We start from the raw sequence: 23724 nt of genomic DNA, 5'->3' as shown, positions 1-23724 counted from the left end.
ATCACGATACGCGGATAGTTGTCACGACGAGCCTAAGTTTTTTTTTTGAGGTACAGTCATATTATGATCACGTGATCTTTGATAGGCAAATATTGAATAAGTATAATGGACGAAAACAATGAGTTGCTGATGTAGTGCTAATTCTGCTTTAAAAAAAACCTGATTAAAAAATACCCCTTCATTATGGGCATCCACAATTATTTGACGATTCAACAATGCATCTGTGATCTGTGATTGTTTATATATCTCCAAGGTTTTCAGGTTTCTTTACTTTTAAAATTTCGTTTCCTTCACTGTTAAAATGAAACCCGCAAATATTCATGGGCGGCAATTACCTTTTTCCTTCAACCGTACGCTCGTTAGCTATTATATATTATTATCTTATATATAAAATTCTCGTGTCACAATTTTAGTTACCGTACTCCTCCGAAACGGCTTTACCGATTTTCACCAAATTTTATACGCATATTCAGTAGGTCTGAGGATCGGCTACTATCTATTTTTCATACCCCTAAGTGATAAGGGTTGTTCACCCTTAACATTTTTTATTTATATAGCAACACAACGGTTGCCTAGTTATATAAAAAATATGATACCGCATAAATTCATAAGTATAAGTAAGCATAATTGAATGCCATTTTTTTCAGCTTCAAGTATATACTACGTAATTGTATCTATACCTGCATTACCTACACTCTGTGTAGAATATATTAAATTAAATATTATATTTTCAGTAATACTTCTACAGAACTCCATAAAAAATTTTATATTGATAAAATTTTTGTTTTTTTTGTTCTAGGCCTAAATTTCTAGCACATGTTTTAGCATAACCATACACTAGTGAAAACACCATGCAAAGGGTTTTGTCCGTGTCGTCGTGCAAAAGGAATGAAATGCAAATTTTAAAACTTGTTAATATTTTTCTTTTATTTTTCAGTAGATGTGTAGGTTCACTGTTATTAGCATTATACATCGCATTAAGTACATTTCATTCTTGTTTGTGTCAGAAAGAACGAAAGAGCTGGGGTTTTCGAAAGTTAAATGGTTTTATTAGGTGTAAAATTATTATAGATAACTGCTAATTAAATTTTTTGACATTATTATATATCTATTCAAATATATATAGGTATTAGGTATACCCATTTTATTTAAATCAATTCATAGGCTCATAAAATATGATACCGCATCTTCAATCGCAGTATTCTCTACGTACAATTATTTCCTCTGTGATTTTGTCATTTTCATACAGCGCCACAGAATCAAGCTCAGAGCCCCCGATTTAAAGGTGTTTTTTCACTAGAGACAGCTATCACTAGGGTGAAAGGCAGCTAACCCGTGAACGAACTCGACGCTAATTACAAGCAAAAAAAAAATTAGACCACATATTAAAAATAATAATAATTTTGGGCATCTTTTAATAATAATATAATATAATCCCTGTCCCAGGGTTGCTGGAAGAAATTCCATACTGGAATAAGCAATCCTTTGTACTTCATCTCTATGTCATCTGTTTTTATATGTATCCTCTTATTGTATACAAAAAACATATTAAAAAATAAAATAAATAATAATAAAATTTAATAAAATAAAATTAGTAAAATGATAGTAAAAACGGAACCTTATTACTAAGCTTCCGCTGTCTGTCCTTTTGTCAAAGGGCTCTATCTCCTCAAATAAATGGGGGCTGTCATACAAGACACCGTTGTTTTCCGGCGTTTTCACTTCAAATTTTAACATAACATTATGTTACTAGCATGTGAATAATAAAAATATGATGAAAAAAAATACATCATAAGTGATTTAATTTGTAGCTACTGGTGTATATCTGATCATTTCCACCATAACTCAGCGAAAAGAATATGCTACATTGGTCGCAATTTCTTAGCTCGCACCCGTAACTCCAGTCAGGGGCGGTTTAACCTATAGTGCAGGGTGTGCAATGCACACGGGCGACGCCGTCTCAGGGGGCGCCGCGGCGCTCCCTACACAGCTAAGACAGCAGGGAGACAGCTAAGAGCATCGTCATTGTTGTGCCATGATGTTCCATTGTTTTGGCTGCTGCAGTTATCAAACGCGAGAGCCCTTTGTGCGGCTTCTTTTTCGAACATTTTGTTTCAACTCGAAATAAACCTTATTTCAGCGGTCAGGCCTAGGGGGCGCCAGGGTTTCATTGCACACGGGTGCTAAACGAGCTACAGCCGCTCCTGACTCCAGTCCTTAGCTCGCATCCCTAAAACTGTAAATTGTGTGATTAATTTCCCTCAATAGTACCTATAAGTATCAAAGTCGTTACTAATTAATAGTAATAGTTATTGTAATAACATTCACTACATTAAAGAACTAATATTACGCACCACTGGTGGACTAAGGAGAGGAGGCGCAGGGGTGGTGCGCCTTTAGGCTACAAGTTCCCTTTTAGACATTTGTAATAGATTAGATCTTAATTAAGAAAAAAATAGATCATAATTTCAATATGGGAGCCGCATTGAACTTTCCGCCCCAGGCTTCTGACGAGCTTTGTTCGCCGCTATTACGCATCGTCATAGATTAGTAAAGATACTTCGCCGCCTTGAAATTGAATGAAGCCGCAAATGGCTTATTATAGTAAGTTCTTTTTTTGAATTCTTGACAAATAAAAACATTTTTAGAGAAAATTTACGAATAAATAACTAATACTGCGTAATTTATATGATAATTAAATAATTTATAATAATAATTTCAAATATTTTAGTGACATTTTAGCAAGGAGACGTGACAAAACTTTTTTATGCAACTATTTCAATTCTCAAAACAGGGTACATTTTCTTGTTAGGAGTGAGTAATCTTTACTAATCTATGCGCTTCGTAGCAAAATCGTAGCACTCGTAGCATTCGTAGCTAATCGACGTTTAAAACTATAATTGTGTGTTCAAAAATGTGTGTATTGTTCAGTACGAAAATATACAATTAGTGTTGACTTGTTGAGTATCGCGCTATGGAGCCTAAAAAGAATAAGCAACTAGATATAGGCTGCGTAGATAATTCTATCAATAATAATCGCAAGTAGTACTCGTAATAGTAAACTGTTGTACCCGCCACCGCAATATTACCGTGACCACGATCTTTGCAACTGAGTCGGAATATCAGGAATAAAAATCAACAAAATATCACACATAATGTATGTTGCTTATCTCATAAACTGTTAGCGACCTCAGGTCGGAATCAAATCTTATCTGGGGTTAATTACAGACGTCCATAGGCAACAGTAGCCACTTACTAGGTGGACTGCGTGCTCTTCTCCTACTTATGTAATATAAAATATATATTACGTAAGTGCTAATTATACCTATAATACTCTTGAATTTTAGCTATTGTGGGAGTGAAACGAAAAGCAATGAAAGCCGAACTTCTAAACGCCCACCGTAAAACGCCTTCACACGCCAACAATGGATTTAGTACCGAAATATCTTTTAGCCCTTTTCGTAAGGTCATAAGTCTCCGTTTATGTAATTGCTATACTTAGTTATGAGTAGGGAGTTATGAGTAGGCCGTTAACTACACAAAAAAATATTAAAATAAATTATAATCTCTATCTAATAATGTTACCACAACCAATAAAGATGTGGAATAAATATTCTCCTGAGGTAATGAGCTATGACATGGAAGTCTTCCAAAAAAGTGCAATAAGAGCTCTCTTCGAAAGCTGGCGACTCCTCTGTAGTTACACATGTCCATAAGTGACGGTGACTACTTTCCATCAGGTTTTCCTATTTTTTTCTGCTTCTTTAATTGTTACGAATACAGAATTTAATTTATGTCCAGAATGATCTTTTAGGACCATTTTTGTTCTTTACCCTGTACTAATGTAATCAACAGGTTTTGTTGTTTAAATCAATATTATAAGACTAACCGTCCAACTTTCAATATGGCGTAAGCTCCTAAACTTATAAAAATGCAAATTAGTCTCAAATTAAATTAAAATAATACTTAATATAGAATGTAGGTAGGCATTATCTACACTCTCATTAGAACTTCCCTATTATCCGTTAAATTTAGCTTATATTCCAAAGTAACTCTCTGTAATTCTTATAATTTCCGTATTTTTGTTTTAGGCCTAAATTTCTATTGCACGTCTTAGCTTACCCATGCTCTGAGGAATACACCATGCAAAGGATTTTCTCTTTGTCATCCTGCAAAAGGAATAAAATGCAATTTTTGGAAATGGAAAATTTTTCATTTATTTTTCAGTAGATAGGTAGGTACATGCTCATTCTATATAGTGTGTATCAGAAAGAAAAAAATGTGCCTACTTCCATACATTTCGGAAGATAAGTTTTATTGCCCTGTAAATGAGATACGTCTACCTACTTACTAAAACTATTAAACATTATTATGGGAAAAACACATTGTCTATAAAATACATACCTATTGTTAAATTGATTTTTATAAAAAACAAAACATAGTTAATTAAGAAATAATCCTACAATTTTTGTAGGTAGTCCTTAAGTATAATGGATACCAATTCGAGGTTACAGAATTAAGCTCAAGACCCCTGGTAGAGGGTGCTTTTCCACCAGAGGTAATGGTGGCTTACCATCCCTAGTAATCGAATGCTCGAAGCTAAGCTAAATATTTGACTGTTTCCACCAAAGCTGAGCGAATAAATTGTGTTATGAACATTTTATAGATAAGTGAACATTATAGAACACAAGAACAATGTGTCTACTCCCTTATGTGATAAAACAAAGAAGTGCAGTGTCAGAGGACACTACCTTCATTATATGATTATTTAGCAGTTTAAGTTAGCGTAAAATTACTCATTAGTCTTAAATAGGCTAGATTGTAATTAATATAAAGTACTTATTACTCACTTGGTACTTTATACAAACAAATAAAGAATATTTTATTTCATACGAGTATAACAATACCGTTCGTAGAATTTGAATTTGAATTCCATATTCTAGTATTGGCTATATGTTTAATATTGGTTGTCTTAGCAGCCACCGTTATACACACCTACTTTGTAAAAAATCTAGTGTTGTTTATTACAGTTTATTACGAGATATAGCCCTGTGACAGGCGGACAGACGAACAGACATTGGAGGCTTAGTAATAGGGTACCGTTTTTACCATTTGGGTCCGGAATCGAAAAAAAGGAACGGTCGCTCTCGTATGTCGGTCATGTCAAGGGCCAAGTGGTAGAAAAGTTTTTTAATGTTCCTAAATTTAATGTTCTTACTAAACGAAAAATAACTAAAAAGTAAATCTTCCGACATCAATTATTTAACTGTGAAATAATTCTGAAAACTAGATACCTAATACTTACCTATAAAAACAAAAATAAACGATTATTAAAAATTTAGCACTTGTTATAGTATTTATACATATTTAATTTTATGAAAATGTCAAGCGTCTCTGTCGATCTATTACATTTCCAGAAATAGAGCTCTATATCACGGGCAAACGGACAGACAGCGAAAGCTTAGTAATAGGGTTCCCTTTGTGTACAAAACCCTAAAAAGAGATGGGAATCCTGCAAAGAGCTTTTCAAATTTAATAGGAAGAAAAAATGTTCCTACTTTTCCGTAGTAAGTTGGAATATGATATTTTATGTTGTAAGTTTGTTTTGTAGATTTTTTTTTCTTTACAAGGGGGAAACTTTCGTAAGGTACCCGACGACGTGGGAGAGACGCTGAGTTATGTGGGATTTTTACCGCGCTATGCTCCGATTGGGCTCTGCCCTGGGGGAGCAGTTTTCGCTCCTACCACACCATCTGGTGTTCACGACGATATGCGACACATATCGCCGTTCTTCCCGGGGTCGCTTACTAGACGGTTCGAACTCCCACTCTTGCCGCCCGCAACCCCGGAAACCCCTTCTTAGTCGCCTCTTACGACAGGCAGGGGATACCTACCGTAGCCCTATTATAGTCCCGGAACTACAAGGACAAAGTTTGTTTTGTACCTACATGTCCCCTTACTCCATCGCGAAGCGTTTTACCTTCCTGTAATGCAAGATTTCGTTAGTGGCAAAATAATGGTCAACCATTTTCAAATGGCGAAACTCTATTTCAAGTTATATGTCAACAAAACGAACACTATTAGGTAAGTAAGGAAGGAAGGAAGTACTAGGTGAGTACTTACTAAGTTTGGAACTACGCACTTGAAAAATCTTAATTAAACTTTCTGAAGCTTATAAAAATACAATATTTGCTACCCCGCATTTTCTACGTTATGATTGATTTTGTCCTCCAATTTATAATAACGATTTGAATATTAATTTTTAGACAACGAATAGCTAATAATTAAGAATACAGTACAAGTAGCGCCATCTCTTGGCAAGTGACATGTAACTTTTATAATTATTATAACTAAAATATCACAAGTATTCGAAATTAAACATCTGGAATAAAAATATATTATTTCGATGTCTGCTTTAGGGATTGAACCCGGGACCCGGAACCCAATGCACGACAAAGGTTATAAAACTACTGTAGAAGCGTAGGTAAAAGTTTATTCTAATGTACACTGTACGACTTTTGCACAATTTATAGCTGTACATTACATTAGTAAATAAAATATTGACATTGTTAAAAATTTACTCTAAAATATATTTTATAAAATAATTGACATAAACATAATTAATAATTGTAATACTAACTATAATTTTATATTTGAATGCTTTTTGACAAAATAAGAGATCATTGTGTTAAAAAACACCTATTGTATAACCTTATTTGCAAATAAAGACTGATTTGATTTGATTTGTAGTTTTTAGAAAATATAATTCGTGACTGACTGACAAAGATTGTAATTACGTAAATTAACCCTAACAGGTCAATACATATCTGCTTTTGATTATAGGTGGTTATTATTCTTTAAACCTAAACCTAAATCTTATTATTCAAAAGCAATAATAGCCTAGTGATTAAGAAAATTGGCCTCTCGATCGAGGGGTCCGAGGTTCAAATCCCAGGCACGCTGATTGCATGCGGACTGATACATATTTCATAGATTGTTTGGTCTGCGCGGTAGACTATGGCCTAATCCTTCTCAATCTGAGTGGAGACCTGTGCCCAGCAGTAGCACAATAATGGGTTGATGACAATGATGATGAAGATTAACCAAATAAATATTTTTGCGTCTCGTTTATAGTAATATTCATAATCATAATAATAATGTAATTTATATTAGACATTTGTTCAGAAAATATTATAATCTGTGGTCGTGAAACTGTCAAATCAATGTATGTCAAATTGTCATTTTAAGGTGATGTCTCGTGGAGTTGAAGTTTGACAGCTGTCATCGTGTAATGTGGCCAGTTACGGAAGTTTTTCCCATTATTTAAGTAATACACTCTAAAATAGTATAGCTTCAAATAACGCGATAAAATATATTTATGAAGTTATATTTCCTTTGGGCCGTTTGGGAAAAGTGAGAGTGAATTCATACAAACAAATATACAAACGTACAATAATTATAATCGACGTAATAAAGTTGGCTGGAAAATATTCAGTTTTGCAGAAAAATATGTTTTCGGTGTTATAATAATTCGATATGATGTTTCAATCGTATTCTATAGTGTAATATTATGTTGTACCAATTATTTTGTAATATTTATTTGGTATTAATAGTTTCACTTCTTGCACACACTGATATATAATATGCACTCTCTTTATTTTTTATTACATACACTGAATCACTATTTTAGCTCATAGTTAAGTAAACACAGTTTTCTTATTAAAAATGCCACTACCTATAGTCGCCACAACTTAATAGGACCATTTTGACACATGCCATCGCCAGGCGCCATGTGACATACAAATCGATAACCAAAGAAACCGATTTTTACGACAAATCGATTACAACCGCACATCGTATAGTATAGATTACTTAATATTTTTTAAATAGAATATATATGTATATATTCTATTCATCTAAATATTGAATAAAAAGCAGAAAAGAAAATAAATTCTAGTGTAATTAAAAAAATTAATCATGTTTACAAGATTAAAAAAAGCATCGCTGGTAAACTGTATTTTTTTTCCTTTTATCATTCACTAAGCAACAAATTGTTATTTTAGTGTTATTATTTTATTAACCGACTTCAAAAAGGAGGTGGTTATCAATTCGGCCGGTATATATATATACATATATATATATTTTATGTACGTACACGAATTACTCCGCAGTTGGTGAACCGATTTTAATAATTATTTTTTTAGTGTACAGAGACGAGCTGGAAGTTGGTCCCATTTAAATATGGTTAGGATCTATCGATGGGTTCTGGAGAAAATGAGGGGAATTCCTCCACCCATAACTTCGCCGTTCATGAACCTATTTTGATGCCTTTAATTTCGTGTGTGGACAATTGCTACAAGTTAGTCCCATTTGAATATGATGAGGATCAGACTGGGTTCTGGAGACAAAATATGTAACTCCTCAACCGATGGGTATAATTGAGTTTTGTTTGAAGATATTTGGTATAAGTTGTAATGAAATTGCAAAACCAGTTTATCATTGACTATTTAAGGGTCTGATAATGTGGTTCGGAGTCAAATATGTAACTCCTCAACCGATGGGAATAAGTGAGTTGTGTTGAAAGGTTCTGATGAAATTGCCAACCAGTTCATCATTGACTATTCAGCGCTCATATTAGACACGCTGTTTACATCGTTATCCAACGAAATATATTGTGCGCCGACTTCAGAAATATGTACTAAACCAACATTTATTTCAATCATTTTTTACTTTGTAGTGACATAGAAGTCGGTTGTACTTTTTTGTTAATTTTTTTTGTTGTTATGATGAAAAAGGGATAAATAATAAGTTATTGGTAATTCTAAGTTTCGATTTTTTGGAAAATTAATCGAATGCTTTGAAGCCGCAAACTCTAGCCGTCACGTGGTCGTAAACTGCCTACTAAAAAGTTAGTTTAAAACATTAATGACATTATAATGGCATGTGTCAAAATGGGCCTATTAAATTGTGACGACTATATAAAATAAAATGAAATATAGGAGTGAAAAACAAACGAAAATTATGTATTTATGCACCGCTCTTCGTGTAGAGTGCAGTTAAGTACGGAATATTTACTAGAATAATTTATGATAAGTTCTGTGTTCTGTCTGACTTTTTGTTTCCATTTTCTATTTCCATCGAATTTCCACACTACACTATCATAATCATTGAAATTACTAAATCGAACACCACCTTAATTTTTTACAACATTAAAAACAGTTTGACTTACTTCTAGATCCGTTGTCGATACAGTTTAAAAATATATAATGGGGAATGACTTTTAGGGTAAACGTATTTAGTAAAACTAGCAACATTATTTTTACTGTCTTTCATTTCATTTGTCAGACAAGTTTAAGTAGTGTAGTGTAGTTGTCAACATGTGAAAGAGGTTATTTCTTTTTCAAAATTCTTAGAAGCATTATTATGTAGGTACTTGCACAACATTTGTGACCTTGGTTTATTTATTCGAATATTAAATACTTGTGCCCATATTGGGTATAAATTTGTGTTAGAACTTAGAAGTAAAATTACTGCCATGGCGTCAAAAGATACTGTGAAACCTAAAATTGTAAGGGTTTTTGAATTAGATGACTTTGAAAAGTTACTGAAGGGCTTGAAAGTAGCAGCATGCATGATAACTGAGTCGCACCAGATTGGTAAGTTGAATCAAACTTAATTAAACTTAGAAAATTAAATAAGAACTTATAGGGAAATTATGATTTTCCATATTACAATATGTGTCGTAATTATGCACATAATAAGGAAAGTGTAAATTGAAATGTTGGAAGCTTTTCTTTGTTTTATTTTTCATACATTTTCCCTCATTCATAAACTCTAACATTAATTATTTAGCTAATTCATATGTTTTCCCTTTCTATCATCATAGTTTGTATGATACAGAGATAAGGCATACAACAGACGACAGCTGATATTATGAATGAACTTACAATATGCAGTGTATTACAGTTAAGTTACACATTGATTGCGCAATATTAACATATTATCCTAAGTTACAGAATTTGTTTTTTATCTGTGCATCTTTAATACATGAGAGTATACCGTTTCTTTATTATTATTATTTTTATATAAAATTCTCGTGTCACAATGATAGTTACCATACTCCTCCGAAGCGTCTTTACCAATTTTCAACAAATTTTATATGCATATTCAGTAGGTCTGAGAATCGGCTACTATCTATTTTTCATACCCCTATGTGATAAGGTGTTCACCCTTGACATTTTTTTATTTATATGGCAACACAACGTTTGCCGGGTCAGCTAGTTAACTATAAAAAAAATATTAAGCATCCAATTTAACAGAGTATACATATTGATCCTTATGATTCTCCAGCTCAAGCTAGGTTAGGATTAAAGGATTTTGCATTGTACAACTATACATATACTACATACTATGTAGTATTCATCCAAGAAGATACTTACCAGTGCTAAAGACTGGTTTTGGCTCTGAAAGAAAATTAAAGGATGCAACTTATTTTAAACGGTTCTATACAGTGGCGTAGCTAGGTAACCAAGGGCCCTGGGGCAAATAAAAAAATGGGGCCCCACTGCTATGGAAACTTAGGTTTTATCAAACAAAAATATGAAATATATAAATACTTTATAAATGCTAAGCTATTTAAGCCCTTTTTTGTGCACTGCAGGGCAGGTAATATTTCTACCTAATAACAGCAGTGTTAAGCGCTGCTGTGTTCCGGTTTGAAGGGTGTGGTAAGGGAGACAGACTTTTCCGAGGCGTTCCAGCTTAGTCCTCAGGGGTAGCGGCGCATCTGTGGCCGACCTCAGGTAGGAATATCTAATCCTATCTGGGGTTGATTACAGATGTCCATGGGCGGCAGTAGCCACTTACCATCAGGTGGACTGCATGCTCGTCTGCTACTCTTATATTATAAAAAAAAAAAAAAAAAAAAAAAAAGGTAATAAAAATATTAAACAGTAACAACATCAATTACAATTAATACTGGATGTAGGATTGGCTAATAAAACGAAATAGGATCGTCAAGGATTTATCATATAAAGGTCGGGCCTAACTGACTAAATAACTATTTTATTTACAATTTATCCTAGCTTTAGTTTCCGCAAAAGTATAACGTTTCCACATAAATCAAAAATGTTTCACTGTAGGGACATTTGTTCTTAAAATAGGCAGATCAAAGCGTCATAGGACCACGATTGGATACGATCCTATGACGCTAATGTGTCCGTTATATTTTCGCAAGTTACAAACATATATGTCATAATATCGAAGAATTAGTTGATTAACCAACAAATTCTTCCATTATGACATATGTATTTATGTATAATCCTTAAGGATTAGTATGCAAATATATGAAAATATACGTAAGAGAAAGCCTTCGATTCTATCGAGACCTGGGCGGTGCTGGAGTCCCTTCAGCGATGCCAGATCGACTATAGGTACATCGAGGTGTTGAAGTGTGTATACAAAGCCGCCACCATGTCAGTCCGAGTACACGACCAGAGGACGAACCCTATCCAATTGCAGCGGGGAGTCAGACAAGGCGACGTCGTATCGCCGAAGCTGTTCACCGCTGCGTTGGAAGATGTGTTCAAGCTGATGGAGTGGAAAGGTCTTGGCGTTAACATCAATGGTGAACACATCACACACCTTCGATTTGCCGATGATATAGTCATCTTGGCAGATTCGCTGAGGAACCTCAGCAAAATGCTAGGAGACCTCAACAGTGCCTCACAACGGGTGGGTCTTAAGATGAACATGGACAAGACGAAAATCATGTCCAATGTCCATGTCACACCCGTACCGGTAGTTGTTGATGGCACTCCTCTCGAAGTTGTCGACGAGTACAATTACCTGGGACAAACGATCCGGATGGGTAAGTCCAACTTTGAGAGGGAGGTCACTCGAAGAATCCAACTCGGCTGGGCTGCGTTCGGGAAATTACGGAGCATCTTCTCGTCCAAAATTCCTCAGTGCCTGAAGTCGAAACTGTTCGAGCAATGTGTGTTGCCAGTGATGACCTACGGCGCCGAAACGTGGTCCTTTACTGTAGGCCTTGTTCGAAAGCTCAGAGTCGCTCAGCGTGCTATGGAGAGAGCTATGCTTGGTATTTCGCTACGAGACATGATTCGCAATGATGAAATCCGTAGACGAACTAAGCTTACCGACATAGCTCTCAAAATTAGCAAGCTGAAGTGGCAATGGGCCGGCCACATCGCTCGAAGGACCGATAACCGATGGGGAAGAAAGGTCCTCGAGTGGCGACCACGCGTAGGCAAAAGGAGTTTAGGCCGCCCCCCGACCAGGTGGACGGACGACCTGAAGAAGACGGCGGGAAACCGCTGGATTCAAAGGGCACGGGACCGGTTGGAGTGGCGCCAATTAGGGGAGGCCTATGTCCAGCAGTGGACCTCAAAAGGCTGATGGATGGATGGATGGATGTCTACCAAACCGCAATATACTAACAAATAAACACAAAAAAACATATGTCTGCAAACTATTCACATTTGTGCATAGGTGGTCTGCACCGTATCCCTTAGCCGGTTCTTACGGCACCCACGGAAAGAGAGGGGGAGGCCCTATTTTAGGTCGCATTCTAGCACTCCATATTTGCTCATTATTTCCTTGCATGATTGGTGAACAGTCCATGCTTGAGTTAGTTGAGGTAAAACTAAGTACTAGTACAGAAATAATTTAGCGGAATCCCTAGGCATAACTTTTAAATTACTTTCAACTGAGTTGTCATGTTTAAAGTGGGGTTGCAACATTTCATATTTATTTTGAAAATGGGAGAAATTTCCAAAAGTTCCGTTCGATCGAGTTTTCTGGTAAGGGTTCGAGGGCCCCCTGAGTTTGAGGGCCCCGGGGCACTGCCCCGCCTAGCCCCTAGGTAGCTACGCCACTGGTTCTATACCCAAAGGGTAAAAACAGAACCCTATTAATAAGCCTCCATTGTCTGCCCCTTTGTCCATCTGTCACGGGACTTTGTCATGTGAACAGTACCCTTACCATGAGTTTTCAAAACATCCCACAATTTTATGTTACATTTACTCAATCCATTATTCTGTTCCGTTTGCTTCAGTAGACTGAGTAAACATAACAATAAGTAAGTGCTCAAGTCTTTATGCCTCACATGTTCGCAAACAGGGAGACAAAACATAAAGCGCCATTTTGTCAATTTAGACATTTAATGTTACATTACTGACACTAAAGTTCTGATACAATATGGCGCTGATTGGAATTTGTATGGGCAAATACCAAAACAGTCATATTTGTCAAAACATAAAAACTCATGGTAAAGGTACTGTAAGACATAGACACTACCAGCATTTATCACTTATCTATTGAAGCATAATAGGTAGACAGTTTAAATATCCACAATGCATTTTTGCTATGGCTTCTATGTTAAAAAATAAATGATAATTTGCTGGTATGGAACCCATATGAGAGTTTGACTCATACCCGGCCAATATTACTAAATGATTCTTGTTTCCACAGTGGATGAAGCTAGCGTACTCAAACGCCTCAATGCTCTAACTCTGAACGGTGCATCGGATGGAAACTGTTGTTCTTGCTGTGGTGTTGGACCCTTCGAGACCCGAGCACAGCAAACCTCCCATTACAAGCAACATTGGCACACACACAACCTGAAGAGAAAGCTGTTTGGGAAGTCCCCACTATCATTGGGGCAGTTTAACTCTAGACAAGGTGAATAATAAAGAATGAAATTACAGAAATAGTTAGGTCATTTTCACTAATTTTCTAAATCCAAAAATGGTAACATTTTATATTGTGGAATTAGCAAATAAGCACATAATATTACTTAAGTTATACAGACATCTATATCCATTTTTTAAGAGAATAGGACTTGTGTGTTATGTCAATTCCAAAGGTGTTGCTACTTGTAGTGTTTTAGCAAAAGTGATTCATATGAGTAAATGTCCTAGAAAGCAAAACACAACAGTTATGAGTGCTGTTATTAGTCTTAAATAAAAGCTAATAAGTCTTGCTAATGCATTTTTTTTCATATTAGTTAAGACGCATAAAAATATACATAATATGCATTCTAAATTATCTTATATATAAAATTCTCGTGTCACAAATGATTTTCACCAAATTTTATATTCAGTAGGTCTGAGAATTGGCTAGTATCTATTTTTCACACCCCTAAGTGATAAGGGCTGTTCACTCTTAATATTTTTTTATTTATATGGCAACACAACATTTGCCGGGTCAGCTAGTTTTATTATATAATAACATTTTGTATTATTGATTTTGATATAGAATATATGTCAACTGAATTGTAAACAAACATTAAGTAAATGTCACTCCTGCAAGTTACCCTAGCTATATGTAAAGAGTAAACCACATAGTATGTTCTCGCAGATGACTCCAGTGTGTCCGGTAGCGATTCAGAAGCAGAGGAGACCAGTCAACCTTCCAATCCCGCAAGTGACCTATTTGCAGCGGCCACTAGACACTGTAAAGCTTTTTACACCAACCACTCTGGCCAGGTGTTCTGCATTTATAGATGTATACTGCATCATAAGAAGGTATATTTTGTTTTGAGATATGATTTAACAGTGTAAGATTTCTCTTTAATAATTTACAAAGCAATACCTCATTGTTTTAATATAAGCTTAGTGTAATTTCATTATGTGTTATTAAAACAAAAGGTATAATTATCTTATTTTTCGTCATTCCATCAGTGTAATAAAAATTACAGCCACTTTTATTAACTTTCATTTTAATTCTATTTACTAGTGAAGATTGTTCACTTAAAAAGGGAGGTTCATGTATGTATGTAGGTTTGTATGTCTACGATTTTCTTAACAAATACTCGTTCAATTTGAATGGGGTTTTGGTTACTTTAAAGTATTTGAAACAATAAAAGGATTAGTATATAAAATATATTAAGTTGTAAACTTTATTTTTATTTCATTTTTTATCCAGGAAGAGCTATCAACTGATGGTGATGGTAGCGCATGGATGGAGCGTTGCACACGGTTGTCCATCCCTGGCTTCCAGCGGTGGGCCATCCTCATGGTCTCCGGTGGCCATTTTGCTGGTGCTGTCTTCTCAGGTATATCTGAAAATTAATATTTAAAATATATAGGCATCTGAGAATATTGTATTATTAAACATTATTTTTTATTTGCTGTAATATACAATATAGATTATAGTAATGTAAAAAATATATACATTTTATATTTAAAAAAAATTGAAAAAAATTAACCACTACAGGTTTGTGGTATTAAGTAGGCAGACTTATATTCATAATTAAAAGTTAGTAATAATATGAGGATGTTATGATATCACATAGATTATGTAACTGTAGTTAAAATTGTTTGGAAAATGTAAGGAAAGAAAAAGACGTTGCTTTCATCCTTAATTTTTTATTATATCATTTATTACATCATTTATTATCATTTCTATTATCAATTTCTATTATAAGTTAAAAATAAAAATACGCAAATAGTCAGTAATTTAACGAACTAACTTCTTTTTGTTTCCGCCAGGGGGTGTGGCGGTGGTACATAAAACAATGCACTCGTACGTGACGAGGCGGGGCCAGGGACAGGCGCAGGCGAACAGAGACTCACACGGCAACGCCCCGAGATCAGCTGGCTCCAGTCTGAGGAGATACAATCAGGCGCAGTTCCTGGAGGTAGGTCGCTTACCATCGGATGGACTGCGTGCTTTTCTGCTTTTCCTGTAATATAAAAAAAAATGTAAGTCTTAAAATTACACCTAAAACAATTTTTGATGTGAAACATCTATAGCCGCACGTAAAACCGATTTCTGGCGTGGCGACGCATGCCGTGGCGCCACGCTATACGATGGTATATATATACAGTCTATATGCAGTAGTGTGTACGGTGTGGCGACGCGTCGCCATGCGCAATCGAATGCAATAAATAGTCATCGTTATCTGGAAAAAAATCGTAATATTTTATTTCATTATGACATATTTAGTTCCTATCACAATATGTTTTCTGCATATTACTTTTACAAAATAATGTCGATGTTTCACATCTGCCAGGCGTACCGTGACGGCTCACATTTTTTTTTAAGCCATAATGTTTGACTTGGGTTTTAATTTCCAGCACGTCCAAGAAATCGTACAAAGTTGGGAGAAGGATCTTGTTGGTTGTTCCCTGGTACTCTATCGGGCAGTTGGTCCTATGAACCAGGCGGCTCTCTTCGGGAAGAACTCACCAATAAGTAGAGACGATATGCGCGTTAGAGCTCTACCCTTTCCTACGCGAAAACCAACCTATAAGGAAGTGAAGAGGGTGCATGAAACAGTTGCTAGTATTGAGGTTTATGGTGAGTATTTTTGAGTTGTTTTGATTCTTATGTCTGTTATAACGGTTACTGATTTTTTTCATTGCTTAACCTAACGATTAGGCAGACATACTACCTGATGGAAAGTAGTCAACGCCGCCTATGGACATTTGCAACACCAGAGAGGTCGCCAATGCATCGCCGGTTTTGTATGTGGGTTCTTTTTGCACCTTTTTTGAAGAGCCCCAAGTCATAGCGTTTCGGGAATACCTCAGGTCTGACCCCGACCAAACATTCATCATAATGATGAATTTCGATATCTGGTCCGGGTGTGTGTATTTGCCCTTATGAGTGTCCATGACATACGACGCAAAAAATCCTAATGTGGCGCTGTGAGTGTAGAAAGCGTCTTTTTTAAATTGATAAATAAATCTATTCAATGTTTTGTCTATTATAAATCTATATTTATCAATTTCTGCCCATTAGTATTTGTTCATTGACGTATATTCTACACCAATGAAGAGATTTAATGTAATACAATTTGTAATATGTATAAAAAGTAGTGACCTTATTGCTAAATACCAATCTCATCCAGGAAACTTTCAGGCGAAATATTTTATTGATGAGTGTATGTAACAATATTCCATTTATTAATACTCATATAGAAATATTTAATTAAATTGTAGATACAATGGAGTTATTCCAAAAGGCCTTGATCGCTTCTACGAGTAAATCTACTTTGAAATCAACGTCGGACACGAATGTAGACCGCCCGAAGAAACAAACCAAGAGCAGTCCTAACAAGCCCATTGATAGAGCTAAGTCAAGGTATTTATATTAGGTTCAAATTCTATTAAATAAATTTTTACAAATAATACAGATGAGTAATTGCAACATGCTGGGCATTATAGTTATAAATATTTTACACGCTTTTTATTAGCTTCACCTGTATGTTTGTTTGTATGTTTGTTTGTAACCGACTTCTTTGGGCGAGATTTTGACCCACTTTAAACGGCCAGATTTCGTTCAAACTTTGCAGATTTATTGAGGACCGATGACAATACACGATTTTAATTATTTTGTACCATTGTCCTTATCAATATCCTCAGGATTAACGATTTTCGAGGCGAGAGAAAGCGCCTTATGGAGCGTTCAGGCAAAGTTACTAGATTGATTTTTAGCTCTGGAAAATAATAATATTATTTCCCTATAACTCAAATGTACTGAAACATATCTATAATGCCATCTTGTAGAATGATTTTTGGGATTCCGTACTCAAAGGATAAAACGAAACCCTCCGCTGTCTGTTCGTGAGTCACAGGGCTTTATCTCTTAAACCGTAATAGATAGACACTTGATTTTTTTACAAACGATGCATGATGGTGGTCGCTATAACAACAAATACTAAAAATAATAAAATAAATATAGTTTAAAAAACTAAAAAACACACTTTTATGTTAAAATCAACTAAAAAGCAAAAAATAATCTTCAATCTAGGAATCAATTAAGGAACAGTAAATAGTATAGATGTGGAACTGCTTATTTAGTTTTTGTACCCATATAATAGATATTACGAATTGAATTCAAGAGATTTTCTAAAATTTCACTTGTCTATCTAGACAAGTGAAATTTTCACAGAGTATTTATGATGGTGGTGGCCGCAACAAGAATAACAACAAATCCTAAAAATAAAAAGTTTGAAAATAAAAGCGGGTCGCCTTGCATGAACCACGTTTTCGGCGTTTTTCGCTTCACCTATTAAATAGACAAATAATTCAAATGTTTGACAATGCATATACTTCTCGAAACATTATGGTAGCATAACAGTACAGTAACTAAGACTCAAAATAAAAACATGAATGAAAATTTGGTGATACAGAACACTCAATCTGCAAGTTCGATATTTGTTATTGTCCAATTATTTATTGCAATTGTATTAATAAATCTGCTACTTTCTATTCTAGAGAGCGCGCACCAAGAGAACTGCCAACACAGATCATATCCAGCGAAGATGAAGGCCCATGCTACATAGATTCAGAGACACCGGTCGGTTGGATCAAGACCCTTTCCGAACAGAGTTCAAATGGGGTCATAACTAACTCTAGGAAGGACCTGCTGATCAACGATACGTCTATAGTCAGCTGTGAGAGCAGTGATAATGAACAGGACGTTGAAGCAAAGGAGAAAGTACTCAAGAAGAAAAAAAAGAAAAAACCAGAAGAGAATAAACCGGTTAAGAAGGGAACGCCCAAGATACCGGCTAATGTTAAGAAGGTATGTCTATTCTTGAAGACTAAATAAGTTGGTTTTGAGAAACGTGGCGTAGCGGCCACCGTACGAAGTTGGGTGGGTTTGGGTTTCCATCCCCAGGAAAATGGTTTCAATTATGAATTTAGGTTTTCTGTACCGTTTGTATGTCCGTTTGTATGTCCGACCGTTTTAGTCTTCGGGTGTCGTAACACACGTCATTATAGATGTCCATGCATGGTCAATGCCGCCACGTTCCATAAGCTGGACTGTATGCTTTGCTACACCAATCTAATAAAAGAAACACTTATTTCTCCATTACAGATGTGGAAGATAATATCAGACAAAGAAGTGAACTCTCTAGAAACGATATTGGAGGGCTGGGAGGCCTCCGATCTCGAGGCCGCGTGTAACACTCAGGACCCCGCGGACGGCAACACGGCGCTGCACAAAGCCGCTATCGCCGAACAACCTGAGATGGTCACGTGAGTTAACATTTTAATATTTTTGATTTATTATATTGTAGAGTTGTATTTGGTATTATTCGTCTCCAAGTAGCAGTGACATTCTAGTGGTTTGATCAATCTCTAATGCTGAGTCCAGGGTTCATGTTTTTGAGGGCTGTGAGTGTATTAACTATTAATTATCACTTATTTTTAAGATTATCTTATATATAAAATTCTCGTGTCACAATGTTAATTACCGTACTCCTCCGAAACGGCTTTACCGATTTTCACCAAATTTTATATGCATATTCAGTAGGTCTGAGAATCAGCTACTATCTATTTTAAAATTGAATTTTATAGTCATATAAAAGTCATGATACGGTAGATAATACAATACTAATGTGTATACTACCCAATTTTAATAAACGCAATTACATGTCGGCATTGTTCCGCGTAAATTACGTCATGACATCCACTAAATTGCTCACAGAATCGTCAGCCGTTTAAGCCATTTAATGGCTTCCTTCAATAACAAGGCGGTGAGATATATATACTTATATATGGTTATTGGTAATTGTTTGTTCAGGCAGCTGTTGTCAGCGGGCGGGGATCCGTGTGTGAAGAACCACGCGCTACAAACGCCGTACGCTTCGTCGCCGCACAACGACACGCGCGTCGCGTTCCGACTGTTCCAGGCTCAGTTCCCCGACAAGTATAACTATGCTAAGGTAATTATTATTTTGAAGAATATATTTGTTAGCAATACTGTTGTACATATGAGGTACTGGCAGCACCCCTGGCAAGTGTCGGACATCAGTTATGATTTGAATATATAAATGGTTTGAAAATTTATAACGCGTGTTCTCAATATAGATATTGTATCAATTAATTACAAGTCTAAAATATAACAAATACCCTACGAGTGGTAGAACCCTTTGTTGTTCGATTCCGGCGGCACAACCACCACACTTATTTCTGACTCTTAACAACAATGTTAAACGCTGCTGTGCTCTGGTTTGAAGGGTGTGGTAAGGGAGACATACTTCCAGCTTAGACCTCAAGGGTAGCGGTGCATTTGTGGTCGACTTCAGGTAGGAATTTAATGTTATCTAGGGTTGATTACAGATGCCCATGGGCAGTAGTAGCCACTTATCATCTGGTAGGTTGCTACTCATATAATTACAAAAAAGGTTTATAAGATACTTCTATAGAATATACCTATTTAGTTCCATTACATATTATCTTCCATTTTACATCTTACATTTGTGTTGTGTGGTAGCTGTGTTTGTGTAAAATAAGAAATAAAATTAAATACATACATAGGTGTAAAGATGCGGCGTAACAAATAAAATTCATTTACATTCGTTTTTAATTTGTTTTCTCATTAAATTTGCATGTTTATTTCCTTGTTCCAGTCGCAAATTCCCGGTCCCCTCACACCAGAACTTCTAGAAAAAGAGAAGGAGAGGAAAGCGCAGCAGAAGAAAGCGAAACGGCAGCGAGACAAAGAGAAACAAATGGAGAAGAATAAAACCAATAAATTCTTACAACTCACGGACGCTGAGAAGGTATGTCTTTTTTTCTTTAAACTTTATGTAGATAACGAGAATCCTATCCAAATTGGATCAGTGATTTATGAGAAAGTTGCAAACATACAAACGTACATAATTGCTATGTTATGTCTTAATACAGAACTTCTTTTGTTCATATCGGTTACTAATTTAAATAAATGCGAAAGTGTTTGTTTCTGATAGTCATAAAGTTTTGTACATTCCAAAAAAAGAAGTACTGTTCTCGAGGATAGATAAAAAGAACTATTTTCATCGACCACTGACCGCGACCAAAGCCGCGGGTAAAAGTCAGTTATAAATAAATTATGAATATACTCATACTCATAATTTATATTTTTATATTGTTCAGGTAAAAGCGAACGAGCCACGGTGCTTCCTCTGCGGGTCCAAACTACCAAAACGTCCATTCGAATACGACAGATACAAGTTCTGCGCGATACGCTGCTTACAAAACCACAGAAACCTCAGGCCTTTACATATGAGCGCTTAAAATACTGGTATTTTTTTGCCAATATCATACATTTTTTCATTATTAGTCCAGTCCCGCTCCTGGGCACAGGTCTTTGCTTAAAGTGAGAGGGCTAATGCCATAGACCAGCACGCTGGCCAAGTGGATATTGGTTACCCTTCAGAAAACCTTTTATTATTCGTTCATTCCGGCTGCTGGGCAAGGGTGTCTGCTCAGAGTAAAAGTGGCTGAAGGGTACCTACTTCAGAAAGCATTTTTTGATCATAAGTCCAGTCCCTCTGTTAGGCACAGGTCTTTGCTTAAAGTGAGAGAGGCTTCGGCAATAGAACACCACGCTGGCCAAGTGTGTATTGGTTACCCTTCAGAAAAAAATTGTTCATTATAAAGTACAGTCCCACTTTTGGGCACAGGTCTTTGCTTAAAGTGGGATGCCTTAGGCTATAGACCAGCACGCTGGCCAAGTGCATATCGGTTACCCGTTAGAAAACCTTTTATCATTTGTTCAGTCCCACTTCTGGGCACAGGTCGTTACTCAAAGTGCTTGGCTAAGCCCATAGAAGCCAAGTGCATAGTGGTTACTTCACAAATCTTTAAGATTTTTTTTTCAAACAACTCAACCGTGTTTCTGAATATTTCTTCACGATGTTTTCCTTCAGCATTAAGCAAGTGATAATTTAATTAAGGTATTTATAACACGCACATCGAACAATCAGAGATATTTAATTTTCTTTAATAATATAGGAATAATGAATGAGCATGAAGTCGACCTGATATTATATGGCTATTGCCGCCTATGGACATCTGTCATCAATCCCAGATAAGATTAGACTCCTACAGTTTCCTACAGATTCCCTGAGGACTAAGCTATAATCAATACTTCATGTGTCTCATAAACAGAGAAAATTGAAATAGTGTTAAATTGAAATAAGATTTATTTCATTGTTATTTTTATTTAGAATAATAGTTCAATTGGGAGCATTTGAGTGACTTCACTCAAATTATTTATTATATTTAAAACTAAGAGTGTGTAAATGTTTAGACTCTGAAATTGTGAAAACGTTTATTTTTGACTGAGCTTACGAATGAATTTGAGTTTTTTTAGCCTTTTTTTCATAAACGAAATACTATTTTATTGATGTTAAAAATTCCGTCTAAAATAATCTTCGTAAATTTGATTGATAGGGATAGGCTTTATTTTTGTTAGCTTATTCGCTAGAAATTATTTGAAATAAATTATTAAATGAAGAATCTAAGCTTTGTAAAAGTGTTTGTAAGAATATAGACTTGATAAAAAGCAATAATTCAATTTTGTGTATAACTGTCTAATTATTATCGAGTGTGTCTTAATTGATATTATCGTGAGTAATAAGAAAACAGTGTCTTCCAAAGCTGTATTTAAATCTGGTCCGTTAGAGTAGCTAGCATACAGTCAACCTGATGGTAAGTGGTCACTGGCACCTATGGACATGATTATGTAACCAACTAAATACTGAACAGATGCTTTGCCACTCCTGACGGCTACGATGGTCCGATTACACCCTTCTACTGAAACGCAGAACTGCTTCACGTTGGTAATAGGTTTGGCGGTGGTACAACCATATAATAACTTTACTATATATAATCTTTACCGTATTAAATCAGGTTATATGTATTTATGTGACGATCTGTGTGGTAGACCGGTCACAATCCCAGTTTGACTCCCGAAGGGTTCCGGGTTCGAACCCCGGCCATACAAATATCTGAATGATTAATTTGGATGTCTGTTCTGGGTCTGGGTGTTTGTGTATTCGTCTTTGTGTGTGTCCATGGCATCCACGACTCTGAATCTAAGTGTGCGGCTGAGTGTAGAAGGCGTATTTTATGTAATATAGTTTATAAATCTTGAATTACCATTATATTGTGCCAATAGCAGATAATATATGATAATAGTCTATTTAAGAATGACATTAAATTTATCACACATATGTAAGGTCTACAATAAAATTGTTACAAAACTTTCAAAGTCTGAATAACTGTAATCGTGTTACAATATTGTAAAAATATGGAGTTATTCAACTGTCAATTTGGTTGTATTCAACTGTAAACTGTAAACGAGTGTTAACCATTGGCTTTACATAAAATAAATTATATACATACATATACAAACGGCTGTGTTATTTTCTAAACCTTTTGGACCATATTTAAAGTTATTTATTACCTTGAGACAATATGCGTGAAAAAAGTACTATAATAGAATTCTAGCACCTTACAAAACTCGTGTGATTTAAAATAGCATCAATAGTTTAATGACTTAAGAATGTACTGAATATACACAAATATAAAATAATGCATAGACATTGGTATTAAGACACGTCACATAACTTCGGAAATATAAAATACTTTCAAATAAGCTGGTTTTACTCAAAAAAACATTCCGGTCGTCATTTCTAAAAGGCCAATAATTTGTAGTTCAATCGTAAACTTGCAATATTTTTGTATGAACGGTGTATTATCGTGGATACAATGTGGGGTCTTAACTTCTCAGGGGTAGTAAAACATCTGTAACTAACTATAATAGGGGTGCGACTTATAAACGCAGTTGAAGTGGCTACAGATGTGGACGACTTGAAATCAGGTGCTTGTTTCCTGTCAACACAAAAAATACTAAGTAAGTTGACTATTTGAGCAAATAAACAAAATATACTTTAGGGTATTAAATGTGTAGAAATTA

At 35.4% G+C, this 23724-nt stretch overlaps 1 protein-coding gene across 1 annotated transcript; it reads left to right on the top strand.

The window, feature by feature from the left end:
• Positions 1-9448: 9448 nt before the first annotated feature.
• LOC140757571 (tRNA endonuclease ANKZF1) lies at positions 9449-21978 on the top strand. The gene is made up of 12 exons (XM_073093342.1): positions 9449-9656; positions 13492-13701; positions 14380-14546; positions 14947-15076; positions 15513-15661; positions 16101-16323; positions 16968-17109; positions 18246-18555; positions 18853-19013; positions 19561-19702; positions 20390-20542; positions 20895-21978. The coding sequence occupies exons 1-12, from the start codon at positions 9536-9538 to the stop codon at positions 21033-21035; spliced, it is 2049 nt and encodes a 682-aa protein (XP_072949443.1). The 5' UTR covers positions 9449-9535; the 3' UTR covers positions 21036-21978.
• The last annotated feature ends 1746 nt before the right edge of the window (positions 21979-23724 follow it).

The sequence above is a fragment of the Epargyreus clarus genome, unplaced genomic scaffold, assembly GCF_041222505.1.
Source record: "Epargyreus clarus isolate Ecla_fem2 unplaced genomic scaffold, WU_Ecla_fem_2.2 ptg000004l, whole genome shotgun sequence".
NCBI lineage: Eukaryota > Metazoa > Arthropoda > Insecta > Lepidoptera > Hesperiidae > Epargyreus > Epargyreus clarus.
Note: the sequence above shows the minus strand (reverse complement) of the source record. Positions and strands in the feature narration are given on the sequence as shown.

What these genes read in the sequence shown, in the direction of transcription:
- LOC140757571 (XM_073093342.1), top strand. Translation starts at nt 9,536, where the DNA reads ATGGCGTCAAAAGATACTGTGAAACCTAAAATTGTAAGGGTTTTTGAA. An exon ending in AACTGAGTCGCACCAGATTG is followed by an intron (nt 9,657 to 13,491) that starts GTAAGTTGAATC and finishes TTGTTTCCACAG; the next exon opens with TGGATGAAGCTAGCGTACTC. An exon ending in TACCGGCTAATGTTAAGAAG is followed by an intron (nt 18,556 to 18,852) that starts GTATGTCTATTC and finishes TCTCCATTACAG; the next exon opens with ATGTGGAAGATAATATCAGA.